Below are 16,328 nucleotides of genomic sequence, written 5' to 3' on the forward strand. Positions count from 1 at the left end.
CTTCTGTGAGATCAACTGTTCACAACTGTTAATAAAATGTTATAACTGTGGAGAATCTCACTGAAGTTAGAAGGAACATTCATGATGCAAGAAAAGCAGAGTAAATTTCAATTTAATCAGAACTGAAAGAGACATGATGAAAAGAAAGCTAGACATTAAATATACCTTAACAGAGCTATAGAAAACAAATAAACTGGGAACCAAAGTGATGGTTTTGGAAATGTGTTAGCATAAGCACCTTGTGAACAAATGGTTCTACATCCAATAACAACACACAGAATGTGATTGTGACTATTCAGAGAAATCGATTTCAAAAGCTTTTTCTTTGTGAAATTTCAGCCATTGTACCTTCAACCAGTTGATTTTGTCACTGTCCATACATATTTTCTTCTTAATAGTTATATCTTTCAAAGGCTAAGCTTTTAAAATCATCTTCCTGTAGATGAGTGGCTTGAAATTTGTTTCCTTTCTTCTTTGTCGCCCCAATAATGCTAATAAGACTTTCAGCATCAAAAATATATTGTTCTTTCTTCATCACATTACCTATACATGAGAAATCCTGGTCACGGGCCATGAAAGAGAGTCCTGATACAAAAAATTTCAGCTCAATTGTCTCAACACTAATATCTGGATTCATGACAATATACAGCAACATAAGAGACAGATCAAAATTTCGATTCTGTCCCCCACACGTATCACTATAGCAGACAAATTTCTGTATATGCAAGGGAAGATTTTTCACATAATACAAAATACATGAAGCAATTTTTTGTGATCCTCTACCTGCCTGTGCCTCTGTCCAGAAATACATGGAAGCTTTGTCTTCCACTTGATTGTGGGTACAGAAATTGAAGCAGCTTAACTGCCTTAGATAATATATCTCAGAAACTGGGAGTTTAGGCAATGAAAGAACACTCTGCAAATCAAATGCTATAACAAACATCTCAGGATCAGATCTGGCCAGTTCTACATCTTCCTTCATTTGGGACCTAGCCCAGTTCAGCTCTTTGAAGGTGTAATTGATGTGACAGTTCCAGCATTTTCTTTTCATTTTCATCAGTTGAAGCAGCTATTTCTGTTTTCTTAGTTTCACAACTTTTACACATATCAGAATGCAGTGGATGGAATGAAAGATTGAAATCTGGGGTAAATACCTGACTACAAAGAGATTTCTTTACTGGGATGTAATCTCATTCTTTACATCAATCCAAATACAAACGATACATTTTGGCAATGTTCAGTTCGGGATTAAGGTATTCTTGATTTGGATTGTACTTTCTGAAAACTAAACTTCTTGTAATTGCCAGCAACATGTCCATCTTCTTTACATTTTGTTTCCACAAATCAGGATTCCTTGTTCTCTTTCTACCCTTTTTTCGAATAGTAGGAGGATCACATCCAGATCAGCAATTTCATCTCCTTCAATGACGGAAACTGTTGTTTTAGATGATGTACTTGGCACTTGTCTGTCATTTCCAGGATCTGTGGGAGTAGGGTTACCTCTTTTACTTTTGTGTATCAATTGTGTATCGTTTGCTGTTGCAGCACTGGTTTGTCTTCCCACATTTCTCTTTTTAAGCTTCTTTTTGGGGGTTTCATAATCAGAGTCATCTTCGTATGAAGAAGCATGTAGAACATATTCTTGATCAGAACCAGAATCTCTCAGATTTTCTTCACTAACTGAATCCATAGTGAGTTACACCAATTTTGCACTCAATTAATTTCAAAGTAGTTGTCTACAAGTTACACCACAAATGTTTTACTCCTGAATGTTACCTAAAAGAAGTATAAAAATGATAGGCAGTGTAATGACATAACAAAAAACACAAAATTATTAAAAAAAATGGATATTTGTGGGTAACACTGTTTCTGCACCAAACCCCTCAACTGTGACTCCACAGGACCACCTTCACAACATCAAACACTTGCTTCAGAAGCTGGCAGCAAAAGGATCAAACTCTCGGCTAGTAGACTCAAACCAATAAGGCAGGAAAAGATAGACTGCTACTTACCATAATGAAGACACATTAAATTGCAGACAGAATTAAAAGACACTTACACAAAGCTTTCAGCCACAGCCTGCATCAGCAAAAGAGAAACAAATACCATTTGTAGACACAAGCAAGCACACTCTCACACACATGACTGCCAGCTCCCCCACCCACTCACTACTATCCCTTCCCGTTCCCCTCCCCCTCCACATTGCTGCTGTTATCCCATGTGATAGTTGCAGACTGGCCTGCACTGATGGGGTTAGTGGTCATGTGTGCGTATGGTGTGCTTGCTCGTGTGTATGAAAGATGTGTGTTTCTCCATTTCTCTTTTGTTGATGAAGGCTGTGACCAAAAGCTTTGTGTGTCTTTTAATTTAGCCTGTCTGCAACTTAACGTGTCTTCTTTATGGTAAGTAGCAATCAATCTTTCCCTACATTGTTGATATCCCTACATGGAGTTTCCATTGTTTGGACTTAAACCAGTGGAAGATTGTGTCATGGTAATTAACAACATGCAGTTATCCATGAATGTAAAAGACCTACAAGTGTCTCCATATAACATCAACTAACATGGCCACTTCATAACAACACTGGTTGATCTCTCTCACCAAGTGAACCAGCTACAGTGATAAAGAATGCATTTCAAATGATCACAAGTTAACAAGCCCTCCAGTAAGATTGAATTAAACAGCCACCATGCTCAACAACATACTACCCATGATCTACTATTGTTGGTAATGACTGATGCATTCCCTCATGGTCCTGTCCCATAACCACCATATTCCACATGCTTCTATTATCTTATCCATCTCCAAGCAAAAGTAATCTCAAACTAAATTGGAGACCCACACTATCATCTATGTAGTCCAAAAATTTCAGTTATTCTTTATGGTCAGAAATTTTTATCTGGTCATGGACCAATAGCCATAGCTTACCATCTTCGGCCTCAAACTTTGCTTACCAACCAAAATGCCCAACACTTCCAGCAAAATATTTGTCTTATTTTCATTGTTTTATACACTATTGGTCAGTGAAGTTACATGCTAACAGGGATGCTCTGTCCCAGTTCCCCAACCCATCTTTTAACCAACAGAAATTGGTATGTTTCCAGCTTAATTCAGATCTGGGTTTGACCATTTCAGCTTTACCACTGAACATCATGATGTCATGGCCACCACCTGCAAGGGCCACACATTAATGCCATCTCACTCACTTTGCACAACACAGATGGCCAGAGACAACTGTTTATACCATTTTCCACCCCTAATGGTCACAGGGAAATCAGCTTTATCTAAGCCAAGAGTTTCCATTGCAGCCCTCAGGAGGTCACTGTCACATTCTGATTCCTCCTTCCCTTTGGCTGTGAGTGCAACACCTACTGCACAGCGCACACTGGGATGTGACCTGGAAGAAAGGCTGAGCGCACAGTACACATTCTGCACCAGTATTGGTTCACACATCATGTACTTTTTCCATCAATGTTCTGCCTGTCAGGCCCGTCAAGCTGCACCCCCCCAACAGTTCTCTGCCTGGCCTTACACTGTACAGTCCTGGGAGTATATCCACTTAGATTTCACTGTACCATTTTTTGGCTCCATCTGATTTGTTGTGGATTTATTCCTTTTCTCATGTCCCTTTTGTCTTCCACATGTCCCTGATCACTTCTGTCACTATCATCATGGCCATGGAACATATCTTTGCCCTTGAAGGCATCCCACACACTTTGGTTTCCCATGATTGAATAGTTTTGTTGCCATAACAGGATTCAACACCTTCATACTGCACCCTTTCACCTGACCCTTTACAATTGTGTGGAACACTTTATCCACCCTTTCAAGAGCCATCTCCACAAGTAAATGATATCCAACACTGCATCTATTTTTCTGGCATCTTACAGGAGTACTCTATTGAAGACAAAGCCCAGTGGAGTGGCTTCATGCCCACCTCCATCACACTCATGCTGAGTCTTTGACAAGGGCAGTTTTCACCAAAACACCTCCTTTCCATGTAAGCACCCCAGAATGCAGCCATGAATTCAGGTGTCTCCCACCCTGGATCTGTATGAGGATCTTCCGCCATTAATGGTCTGTAATGTATGAGGTGTGGCTGTAAAATAATGGGACTGATGCTGCCACAGAGGAACTCCACATGTGCCAAAGACCAATGAGCAGGACTTATGAAGTTTGAAGCCTTCTGAGTCAAATGTGGCATCTCTGCTGTCTGTAGACAAATCAGTTGGCCATGGCCTTTGTTTGTGCGAGAGCTGCTATTTTGTTTTTCCAGAAAAATAATTGTCATAAGAATAAACGCTTACTTCAGGGACATACCACAGCGTGTGCTAATAAGTTTCTAGCAAAATACAGCATCACAGTGTTAGACCACCCACCTTTTTGCTGACCTAGCACCATATGACTTTCTCTATTTCCAAAGGTCAAATGTGCAAGGAACAAGATTTTAGTCTGTTGAGGCAGAGAAAAAAAAGCAGGATGCATCATCAAGGAGCTCACAGATGAAGACTTCCAGTATCGTTTCCCTGAATAGAAAATTCAGATGGAGTGTTGTAGGGATAGAGAAGGGGAGTATATTGAGGGTGACAATAACTAAATCTGTACATTTCTGAAATAAAACATTTCACAGCAACAGTTATGTTATTTTAGAGCCACACTTTGCATATTGTGGCCTCCACGCATGGCTCCTGCAGCATCATCAAAATCAGCTTTGTCTCCACCATGCTCGTCAGCAGCTCCATGTTTCTCCATCTCATGGCAGACCCACTGGTCCCATGACAGCTCATGCAGCTTCCATTGAGATTCATCCTGCCCCAGACTTCTGCATCAATATCCATGGACACGAACCCACTGCTCTTACCTGTGGCAGCTGCAGTCTGAACACATACCACCTCTGATGAGGCTACATCTTCCAGACTCCTGCATATAAATTGGCCCAGGACCAGTCTGAGCAACTGAAATTCTATCACAATATTGATGCTGTGGGAGTGTGTGCTGCTATCTATTGGTATGGTCCTTGCTGTATACTTGGTTTACAGGTGGCTACTCAGACTCTGATAGTAACAGGCTGGACTCTGACACTGAATGAACTGGATTTTGGTTGGATTGCTTACTGCTCCAGGGAGGTTTCTACAACATGTCTCAATTTGTTGATTAAGTCAGGGCAAGTCTCCATTACTATCGAGTGTAGATCCCCATTATGAAAATGTGATACATAGTTTGGCACATGCCTGTTTTGGTTCCTATTTAAACATGATGCAGAAACTTACACAAGGATGTATGAGTAATACCAAGAGAGACTCCATATTATGTGGGAAATGAAAATGGGCATTCAGCAGGATTCAATCATGGTCTCATTTCTCTTCTTGCTCTATGTTAAAGATCTACCACTTTATTTGAAACAGGGGTAGACTTAGTCATTTTGCAGATGATGCAAGTATTATTGTCAAGCCAAGTAAAGAAGCCTCACCAGGGAAAATAGTAAATGATGTTTTCATTAAACTTATTAACTGGCATTGCACACATGAAATAGCTTCAAATTTTGAAAAATCACTGATCATCCAGTATGGTACTGTGAAAAATATCCCAACTACTATTTACGTAGTGCACTAACAAAAAGAATAAACAGGGTAGAAAGTTGTAAGTTCTTGAGTGTGCATATTGACAAAAATTTGAACTGGAAAAATCATAAAGTAGACCTATTAAAATATTTGGGTTTAGCTACTTTTGTCTTAAGAATATTTGCCTATTTTGGGGACACAAAATCAGTTGACACTGTAAGCATATTTTCATTCATTTGCATCCTATGAAATAATATTTTGGGGTAAACCTTCACCAGGGCAAAAAAATTCGTCGAACAAAAGAACTGTGTGTGTGATTTGCACATGTACATCTTGCCAGGCATCTCTATAAGTAACTGGGAATATTAACCACATGCCTCAAGTACATTTATTCACTGATGAAATTTGTTGTTAACAGTCCATTGAGATTTTGGAGTAATAGAAATAATCATTGATACTATACTAGAAAGAGAAAGTGATTTGCATTTTTCTTTAGTGACTCTACCTTGGCACAGAAATTATTGAAATAAACTACCAGAAAACTCATTGACAATCTGCCTCTGGAAGCAAGATGTCTGGCAGACAGCAGAAGCGTTTCCAATGTAGATGAAACTTGTCTCTCCTTACACACCATACAGGAATTCTTGAACAGTATAACAGTTGTCACTTATAACCATTCACAATTTTGAAATCTTTTGTCAGTTGTTGAATTCCACATTGCAATGTTTACCACAAACATGACTTATGGAGCACAGAACACTACCTGCCTTTCTCCTGCAGCTAGTACCAGAGAAGCTAATCTTATTTCTATTACATTTCTTAAATGTTATCTGTTTGATAATGACCCAAATGAATACTGTTCTATTCTTTTTATATTCTGTCCCCTCCCCTTTTTTTAAAGATATGTTAGTTCTATTTGTAAGCAGTTTCCATTTTTAAAGCACAGCTAGGCTATGTTTCATGGCATTCCTGATAAAAACATTCATATATTCATATTTTTAACACAATAATAAAACAATTCTGATGAAACACTGATCTCAAATCCAACAAACATATAAATATTATGGCTGTGCAATACATAAAATATTATCCTTCGTTGTCCCTGGAAATCAAATAACAGATTGGGATTTATCCTAGGGGAATAATATTACTGTTGCTGAAAATTACAAACTTGAATAAAATAAAATTGAAGACATTTACACTCAATTGAAATGAATTTACAAATAAATAACAAGGTCTTCTAGATCTCCAAGATATAGAGTAAAAATAAAAATGTTAGAATTAGTTAACTTAAGTATTTCTAAACATTAATACTGACTTGTCATCTGATTTTGGAGATCCCGTTTCCTCTGCTCTTTTTTTAAGTTGCTCATTATAGCACCATAAGCAGTTTTTTATGACTGCTGCAGCACCAAGTGTTCCTGTAAGTACAGTAAGGTCAGCGTGGTCAAGTGCTTCTTGACTTAATGTGTGTAGGTGTTCAAGCATTTGCCCAGCTGAGCTAGTTACAACTGACAGAAATTCTTGTGGGCTGGAAGTGGTTGCAACACCACCACATCCACGGTCATCTTCATTGTTGCCATTATCTTCTGAGACTACATTTCCAAGAAGGCCTGATGGTCTTTGATAGGCAGCAACATAGGCCTCTTCCCACCAGATGATCAATTTTACTGCAGCAAAAGATGAGTAATGAGGAAAATCCAATAAACCTCCAACTACTCCAGGACACAAATTCTCTTGAAGTACTGTCTGATGATCTTGATAATATGCTAAATCTCGTTGAAGAAGAATTCGAACTCGGTCCATAAGATTCCCATCTTCCATAATCTCCATAGCTGACTTTTGTGAGTAGCAAATCACGTAGGTGAGCTGTGCAGAAAGGATAATATGCATCAGACTTTAATGCCTGTGTATTAGTTGTATAATAATAATAAGGCATAATTTTTTATTATTAGTATTATTATTATTAATTGGCTTGCTCATTTTTGCATGTTATTTACAACATGATGATAACTGACCAATAATCTACTGGTAAGTTAACTATGTTCTCCACAACCTATTATACAAGTATTGTGCTCTGAATTGGAATGCAAGTTAGAAAACTAAGCTTCTTGTTTGTAAGTTTACTTACTGTTCAACACTTTCTCCATACTTTGAGCAATTATCTTCTACTGTCACAATATTTGTATTCCATCCATGATTTTCTAATGTCTTACTAAATATTATGCAGTGGCATTCGATTCCATCGATTCATGTATCTACATTTTATCACTTATGCTTAATTCTGGTTTACTTAAGTAATTAGGTTAATATGTGCAGCAGTTATTGTGTATAGTATTGTAACTGACCTACAACCAGGAAACAAACTAAAATAACAATAGGTAAGGTAAAGCTGTCATCCACCTGAAGGTTGGCTTGAACAATATAGTGCTTTATTAGGAGTGCTCATACTACAGATGATACACCCTGGCCTCTGGCCTTTGAACTGACTAACACTGCTAGCTGAAGGAGAGGGGAGGGTGGGGGTGGCTACAGTTCATTGTTGTCTCTGCAGAACAATATGCCTTAGCACTTTTCGCATTAACAAATATTGACATAACTGAAAGAAGTGATATGTGAACTCAAAACTTTCATGTCTGCTGTCTTGTACTTCACCCTTCACCCTTTTTCTTTTTAAGAATGTGCCTTTTTAATCTAGAAAACAGATCATTGGTTTACAGCAGATTTTTTTATTTTTCAAAAGCTTTTGACACTGTCACCCATGGGATATTATTTGATAAACTGCAATCTTATGGATTAACAGAAAATGCTGTTGAAATATTATGAAATTACAAATGTGTTGTTGAAATCTTATTTAAGTAATGCAATGCAGAAAGCAGTTGTTAATGGCAAAGAGTCTGACTTCCAGTACAAGAGGTTATTCCTAAGGGTTCAGTGCTAGGTCCAGTCTTATCTATTATTTATATTAATGACTTGTCCTATATTGTAATGGGGCAATTAATTTATTGATCATCTGTCTGCATAACATCTGAAACAACAAGGCTGTTGAAATATGAAATACACTGTCCAGTCAGATTAATGTCACCACCTGTCAAAAGCCTGAACAGCCACCCTTTGCAGTGTGGTCCACTGTGAGGCAAGCAGGAGGAGAATCAATGAGGTTCTGGAAGGTGTGGAGCCATGCTGACTCCAGTGACATGGACAGCTGTACTAGGTTTTTCAGATGAGGATCCATCGTGTGAACAGCCTGACAGCCCAATCAAGGTGGTCTCACAGATTCTCGATAGGGTTTAAATTCATTGAGTTTGGTGCCCATGGGCATACATAAATTCATCCTGGTATTCTCTAAACCATACACATACACTACGAGCTATGTGGTATGTTGCATTGTCCTGCTCATAGATGCCATTGTTTTGAGGAACAATGAACTGCATGTAGGAGTGAAAGCATTTTCCAAGGGATAGATTATTACTTTAGCTGATCCATTGTGCCTTCTAGAATGATGAGATCAACCAGGGAATGTCAAAAAACACTCCCCAACCATAATGCTTCCTCATCCAGGCCTGGACCCTTCCAACAATAACTGCAGGATGTACCCTTTCAGATATTTCAAGCTGTACAAGCCAATGGCCATCTGTCAGATGGAGCATAAAATTGATTCATCTGAAAATGCCACCTGTCAGCACTGTGGTGGATTTCCAGCTGTGGTACTAGCATGAAAATTCCAACCTTCTTCACTTATGAACAGCAGTCAGAACCAGGCACCTGCTGTGGAGGCCCATGTGCAGCAATTTCACTGAGCATCATTGAGAAGACACTGTTGGCAGCCCCTAGGTTCATCTACATCTACATCCATACTCTACAAACCACCATGAAATGCATAGCAAATAGTAAATCTCACTGTATTATTAGGGTTCCTTCCCATTCCATTCACATATGAAGCACAGAAAATCATTGTTTGAATGATTCTGTGCATGCTGTGATTATTCTAATCTTATCCACACGATCCCTACATGAGCGGTACATAGGGGATTGTAGCATATTATTAGAATCATCATTTAAAGTTAGTTCTTGAAACTTTGTTGGTAAACTTTCTGGGGATAGTTTATGTCTATCTTCAAGAGTCTGCCAGTTCAGTTTCTTTAGCATCCTGAACCATTTTCGCATGAGTCAGACCAACCTGTGAACATTCATGCTGCCCTTCTCTGTATATGTCCAATATCCCCTGTTAGTCCTCTTTGGTAAGGGTCCCACAAACTTAAGCAATATTCTAGAATCGGTCACACATGTGATTTGTAAGCAATCTCCTTTGTAGACAAATTGCACTTTCCCAGTATTCTACCAATAAACTGAAGTCCACCACCTGCTTTACCCATGACTGAATCTATGTGATTGTTCAATTTCATATCCTTGCAAAGTCTTACACCCAGGTATTTGTATGAGTTGGCCAATTACAAGTGTGACTCACTGACATTATAGTCTTAGGATATTACATTTTTTTCGTTTTGTGAAGTGCACAGTTTTCCTTTTTTGAATCTTTAAAGCAAGTTGCCAATCTTTGCACCACTTTGAAATCTTATAAGGAACTGACTGAATATTTATTCAGCTTCTTTCAGTCAGTACTTTATTATAGATAACTGCCTCAACTGCAAACAGTCAAGAGATAATATTAAAATTGTCTGCAAGGTCATTAATATAGAACATGAACAGCAAAGATCCCAACATACACTACCTGGGCACACCCAAAATTACTTCTACTCTCCATCCAAGATAACATGCTGCATCCTCCCTACCACCAGATCCTCAGTCCAATCACAAATTTCACTTGGTACCCATATGATCATAATTTTGATAATAAGCATAGGTGCATTACACATTGTCTGGAAATCAACAAATACTGAATCTACTTGACTACCTTGATCCAAAGGTTTCAGTATGTCATGTGAGAAAAGTAAGATCTGAGTTTACATGATCAGTGTTTCAGAATCCATGCTGGTTGGCATGGAGGTCATTCTGTTCAAGATATCTCATTACATTTGAGCTCAGAATATGTTCTAAGATTCTACAACAAATGAACATCAAGGGTACTGGGTGGTAGTTTTGTGGATCACTTCTACTACCCTTCTTGTAGACAGATGTGCCCTGTGCTTTCTTTCAACTAGTGGGAACAGTTTTCTGTTAGAGGAATCTATGATAGATCATAGTTAAAAGAGGGACTAACTCAACTGCAAATTCAGCATAGAATCTGATAGGGATTTGTCTGATAGGGATTTGCTCAGGACCTGGAGCTCTGTTTAGTTTCAACCATTTCAGCTGTTTCTCAACACCACTGGCACTAATACTGAGTTCTCATCTTTTCAGTGGTATAAGAGTTACTTTGTAGCAATGCTCCTATGTTTTCCTTTGTAAAGAGACATTAGAAAACAGAGTTGCATTTCAGCTGTTGCTTTGCTGCTCTGTTTCAGTTCCTGTCTTATTTGCTGAGGACTGGACACGAACTTTGGCCAATCTGGATGGTCAGTTGCTCAACAGTTGCATATTTGTTCACCTGCACACATTTACCCCTAATGGGTCATGGTACACCACATTTGCCTTGGTGCCATTTTGAATAGTGCCATTTTGCCATCTACAGTATATTTAACCATGGTGGCACGTGAACAGTTCACAAACTTAGCTGCTTTCGAAATGCTTCCACTTTTGGCCTGGAAGCCAATGATTATGCCCTTTTGGAAGTAACATAAATCACTTCATTTCTGCATTATGACAATGACTGCCCTGTTTTCCACATTCACCTAGTAAACTTTGTACAGCCTTCACTGCTAGTGAGTGGTTCTTGCCCACTGATGTTGAACAGAGGCAGTGGACACATTACTGTGACTGCACTGTATAGATCAGACTGCTGATAATGTTGAAGCTTAGTGTAATGCAAAATCCCTCTGTATGAATCTGAGCACATAACCAACATATTATGTGGAATTGTAGCATGAAACTGAAACAGGAATTTAGTACTGTTAATTTACTTGGGACAATGTGTATTTTCTTTGAATAAATTATGCTGTAGTTTTAGTATTCTACTGAAAGTTTTCTATTATACCATACGCCATACAGCCCATGGCACCATTCCAAGAGGTCATCAAAAGAATGCATCTACTGCATTTAAAATATAAAAGAAGACCGTGACGGTAATATACAGTATGTTTCACAGACTCCGTTGCAGACATAGTTCCAGAAAACTAAAGATTTTGGTTCTGCAAATGAAAATGGCTCTGAGCACTATGGGACTCAACTGCTGTGGTCATAAGTCCCCTAGAACTTAGAACTACTTAAACCTAACTAACCTAAGGACAGCACACAACACCCAGCCATCACGAGGCAGAGAAAATCCCTGACCCCGCCGGGAATCGAACCCGGGCGTGGGAAGCGAGAACGCTACCGCACGACCACGAGATGCGGGCATTTTGGTTCTGCCATCATTATATATCTTGTAGCATGTAGTGCCACATCTAGGAGTACTATTATAGATAACAGCAGTATGATGACACATGCCATAGATACAATACCAAGAACAAATATCATCTGGTATCATTTCACTGCAACTATAAAATCACTGAAGTGCTTTGTAAATAAATCAATTACACATTTCAATATATACCTCAGTGTATCACAGAGCTACCAGATCAACAATGTGAAAGAAAAATCAAAGAATTTCTTTTAGAACTGAATCCTCATGCAGTATATGAATTTTTAATTGGGACTAGGGTAATGGTGTGACTTTAACATTTCTATTATTCTATTTGGTGAATTAGGATGTGATATGTCACTGAACAGTTACAAAATGCATACTTCTTTTAGGATAGTAAATATCTCTATCAGTAATACATTGACATATTTAATGCTACAACACTGAATCATATGTTGTTTATGGGCTTACCATAATAACTACTGACACTTGTCATCCCACAGATGACCTCTCTGGTCTCTATAATAATAATAAAATTCAATTCAAATCAGTTCATTTTGGAGCTTTCAGGAGTCCCTGTTGCCACTTTGAAAAATTCCCATGTCTTTGTTTTGCGGAGCAGAATGATACTTTTCTCTTGGGTTTCACTAAAAAATATCCATGAATAATAAAATATTATGAGGGAATTGCAGAACCAAAAGGGGAAACCTAAGGTGGTTTGGTTAGATTGAGCAAATTTGCTTTGGGTAGAGGCAGACAATTGCACAGAAATCAGGCATTTCACCCACCATATGCACCCCCTGATGAAACCTGACAACAAAACAACAGAAAAAGAAGGCACACTTGGAGCTCCTCAACAAATTACTAGAAATTAGAATGAAGGATCCTGAAGATGCAAAAAATTACAAATTAGGAAAACATCATCTCTTTGGTGGATTCTGGGGCTTATGACTGTCCCAGATTTGTCGCGTACAAGAATGTTAATCTATAACCTTTTTTGTGTGAAGTTGGGTAAACAATTTTTTAATAAAATAACATACAAATGACATAATGAAAGCCAATTAATCTTCTCGTAATCAGTAATAACTTCCCTTAAATATTTCTCTGTTTCAGGCGTAATCACTTAAATGCTTTGTTTTGAAAAGCAAAATAAACAGCTCAAACTGGTATATGAGTCACCAAATAACAGATGATTGCCAGTCTTATCACTGCAGAAACTGTTATGCATAAGACTAGCTCACCAAGAGAGACAAGTTCTCAATTTCCCAAGCAGCAAATAAAAATCTTGCTATGACATTCTTCTCAAATTTGCAAACAAAATGTTACAACCACTGTGTATTTCACACATACAGTACATCCATTATTTACATACATTTTATCCACAGTTACCTTTGTGTTTTATTTTCTTGTCACATTTTATCACAATAAATACGGCACAAATTGTCAAGCAAAGAAATGGATGCATACTAGACTGCTTGAACAATATACACGAATGTACCACAACTCCCATCATATCACTCCCATAAGGACTGCAAAGAAAAGATTAGTTTAATTACAACTAGCATGGAGGCATTTAAGCAATCATTCTTCCCATGCTTGCACATGGGAATGGAACAGTAAGAAGCCCTAATGACTCGTACAATGCCAAATACTTTACAGTGGTTTGCAGAGAATGGATGTACATGTAGAAGTAGAGTGAGGCAGTGTGGATACGAGACCATTCATCTGTGAAGTACATTCTTTCCACTGATTTTTTTTGCATGCACCTTTGTTCCCATACATCTGCAGATGAGGACAGAGGCAGTGTGACAATGTATCTTACGATGTAGAAAGGAGAGACCAAAAGGGTTTCTGTTTGAAGGTCCTACAGTCAAGAATCAGTTGTCAGTCAGGCAAAATCACCATGAGTATGATGGGGTGGAGAGCACTTCTGAACAGCAAGTTGGAGGCATTCCAGATATGCTCAATAACGTTCACATCTGGGGAGTTTCACTGCCAGCAGAAGGGTTTAAACTCAGAAGAGTGTTCCTGGAGTCACTCTGTAGCAATTCTAGATGTGTGGGGTGGCGCGTTGTGCTCCTGGAATTGCTCAAGTCCATCGGAATACACAATGCACATGAACGGTTGCAAGTGATCAGACATAATGCTTACGTGTGTGTCACCTGTCAGAATCATACCTAAACATATCAAGGGTCCCATATCACTGCAACTGCACATGCCCCACATGATTACAGCACCTCCACCAGCTTGAACTGTTACCTGCTGACATGCAGGGTCCATGGATTCATGAGGTTGTCTCTATACCTGTACACGTTCATCCACTCAATAGAATTTGAAACGAGACTCCTTCAACCAGGCAACATGCTTCCGGTCATCAGCAGTCCAGTGCCAGTGTTGACAGGCCCAGGCGAGGTGTAAAGCCCTGTGTTGTGCAGTCATCAAGGATACACGAGTGGGCCTTTGGCTCCGAAAGTCCATATTGATGATGTTTCATTGAATGGTTCACACACTGACACTTGTTGATGGCCAGCATTGAAATCTGCAGCAATTTGCGGAAGGGTTGCACTTCTGTCACATTGAACGATTCTCTTCAGTCATCATTGGTACCGTTTTGGAGGATCTTTTTCTGTCTGCAGTGATGTTGGAGATTTGATGTTTTATCAAATTCCTGATATTTGTGGTACATGTAAACTTCTGATCATTGGTATTTCTGGGCAGCATGGCTGGTGCAGAAGACACTTTGCTGCCTTTGTCTACCGTGCCTGACAAGACTCCAAGCACGTCGTCAACTCTCTTGTAATGGCACGGAGACCAGGTGGAATATCTCATGCAATAATAAAACACATGAAACATGACTTGTCCCCTAATAACTATTTACGTACTGATTAAACTTTATATTCTGAACAATTGACCTGGATACCAAAAGAGCGTATGATTCTACTAATAAAGCTTGTTAATTTATATTCAAAATTACATTTCACTTCCATTCAATGAAATTGTTTATTTCCAAACTTTGACTACAAAATACCTGGAAAAACCTATCCACACCGTATCCCTAAGGATAATGAGGTAAAAAGGCTTCGGTTTATGTTCAACCGGTAACTTTACGTGCAAGTAAAGAATTATTGGAAACAAGTGCAAAAAGGTGGCCATGCATTTCTAAATTAACTTGTAGTAGGTAAATGAATCACTGTATTGTGCAGAGAAATGTGATCAGAGCATCGAATGAAATTTCCACGCATTCATGTAAGTCAGAGTTTGTAGAACACGTAAAACTTTTGACTCCTTGCAGAGATTTCTAAGTTCCACCGAAATCCATTTAAAGTACCTTCGCTGCTCCAACACCAAAGATCAGAAGCCCCTGTTCACTCCTCCAATGATAGTGACAAAAAGACTACAAGTCTTCTCAGCTTACCTCCTCCAGAGCTTTGTCACATGACTGCTGTAGTCAAGTTCATTACTTTCCTTGGCCCACCTCATCGGAATACACTGTTTTGTATATGTTATAAATTGTTAATGCATATATTCTTGAATCTATTTATGCGTACAACTTATTGCATAACTAATGTCTACACTGTGTCCTTTTAATTTACTATATTACTTCTGCTTTGAAAGGAAATCTCTGAAGGAAGTCAAATATATGTCCATATTTTGCTTATTGCTGCGGCAGTATGAGACTCGAAGCACATTTCTTAATGTTTTTACGAACATAACAAATCATATTTAAATAAATTATTACATCTTAATCTCTGTTCCACTGTCAACATGCTAACAGTAAATAAGGGTGTACCAAATCATGTTTTATCACAGTTTAATCAAATTGTGAATAGTTTAATAACTTGTTTTCATCCATCATAAAGAAACAAACATTTAAACTTCAGTGATCAATAGACTTGTTACCAAATAAATATATAATAATTTGTATTTATGACTTCCGCTCTAATTCCAGAAAAGGCCTCGTATTTGCTGTATCTCAACAGTAGGCAGTTTTGGCAATTTTATTAGATATACAATAATTTTGATGCACTCAGTTTTCAGGCAATGTTGGCTTTCACCTCTGTATAGTGCTCAAAAGATCGGCCAATCCATTCATTTTGTCACATATTCTTATGGCCTTTTTTTTCTGCAAGTTAAATACTTTGTCCATGCTTTTTGCTTTCGATCCCCAGGAAACAATACCATAGCTAAGAATTGAGCACACATAGGCATAGTATGTCACCACAAGACATTGACTGCTACAGACTGATGCTAAAACATTAAGACTACAACACTGACGACATTCTTTTTGCTATTACCTTCGTGTGCTC

The 16,328-nt window shown here is 38.5% G+C and overlaps 1 protein-coding gene across 1 annotated transcript in view; it reads right to left on the reverse strand.

The window, feature by feature from the left end:
* LOC126259826 (uncharacterized protein KIAA0825 homolog) overlaps positions 1-16,328 on the reverse strand; it is a 184,387-nt gene that overhangs the window by 157,424 nt on the left and 10,635 nt on the right. Inside the window, exon 2 of the mRNA XM_049956872.1 lies at positions 6,880-7,430. Coding sequence (XP_049812829.1) covers positions 6,880-7,394 — 515 coding nt within the window. The 5' untranslated portion in view covers positions 7,395-7,430. The remainder of the gene's footprint in view (positions 1-6,879; positions 7,431-16,328) is intronic.

This window comes from Schistocerca nitens, chromosome 1 (genome assembly GCF_023898315.1).
Source record: "Schistocerca nitens isolate TAMUIC-IGC-003100 chromosome 1, iqSchNite1.1, whole genome shotgun sequence".
NCBI classification, from domain to species: Eukaryota; Metazoa; Arthropoda; class Insecta; order Orthoptera; family Acrididae; genus Schistocerca; species Schistocerca nitens.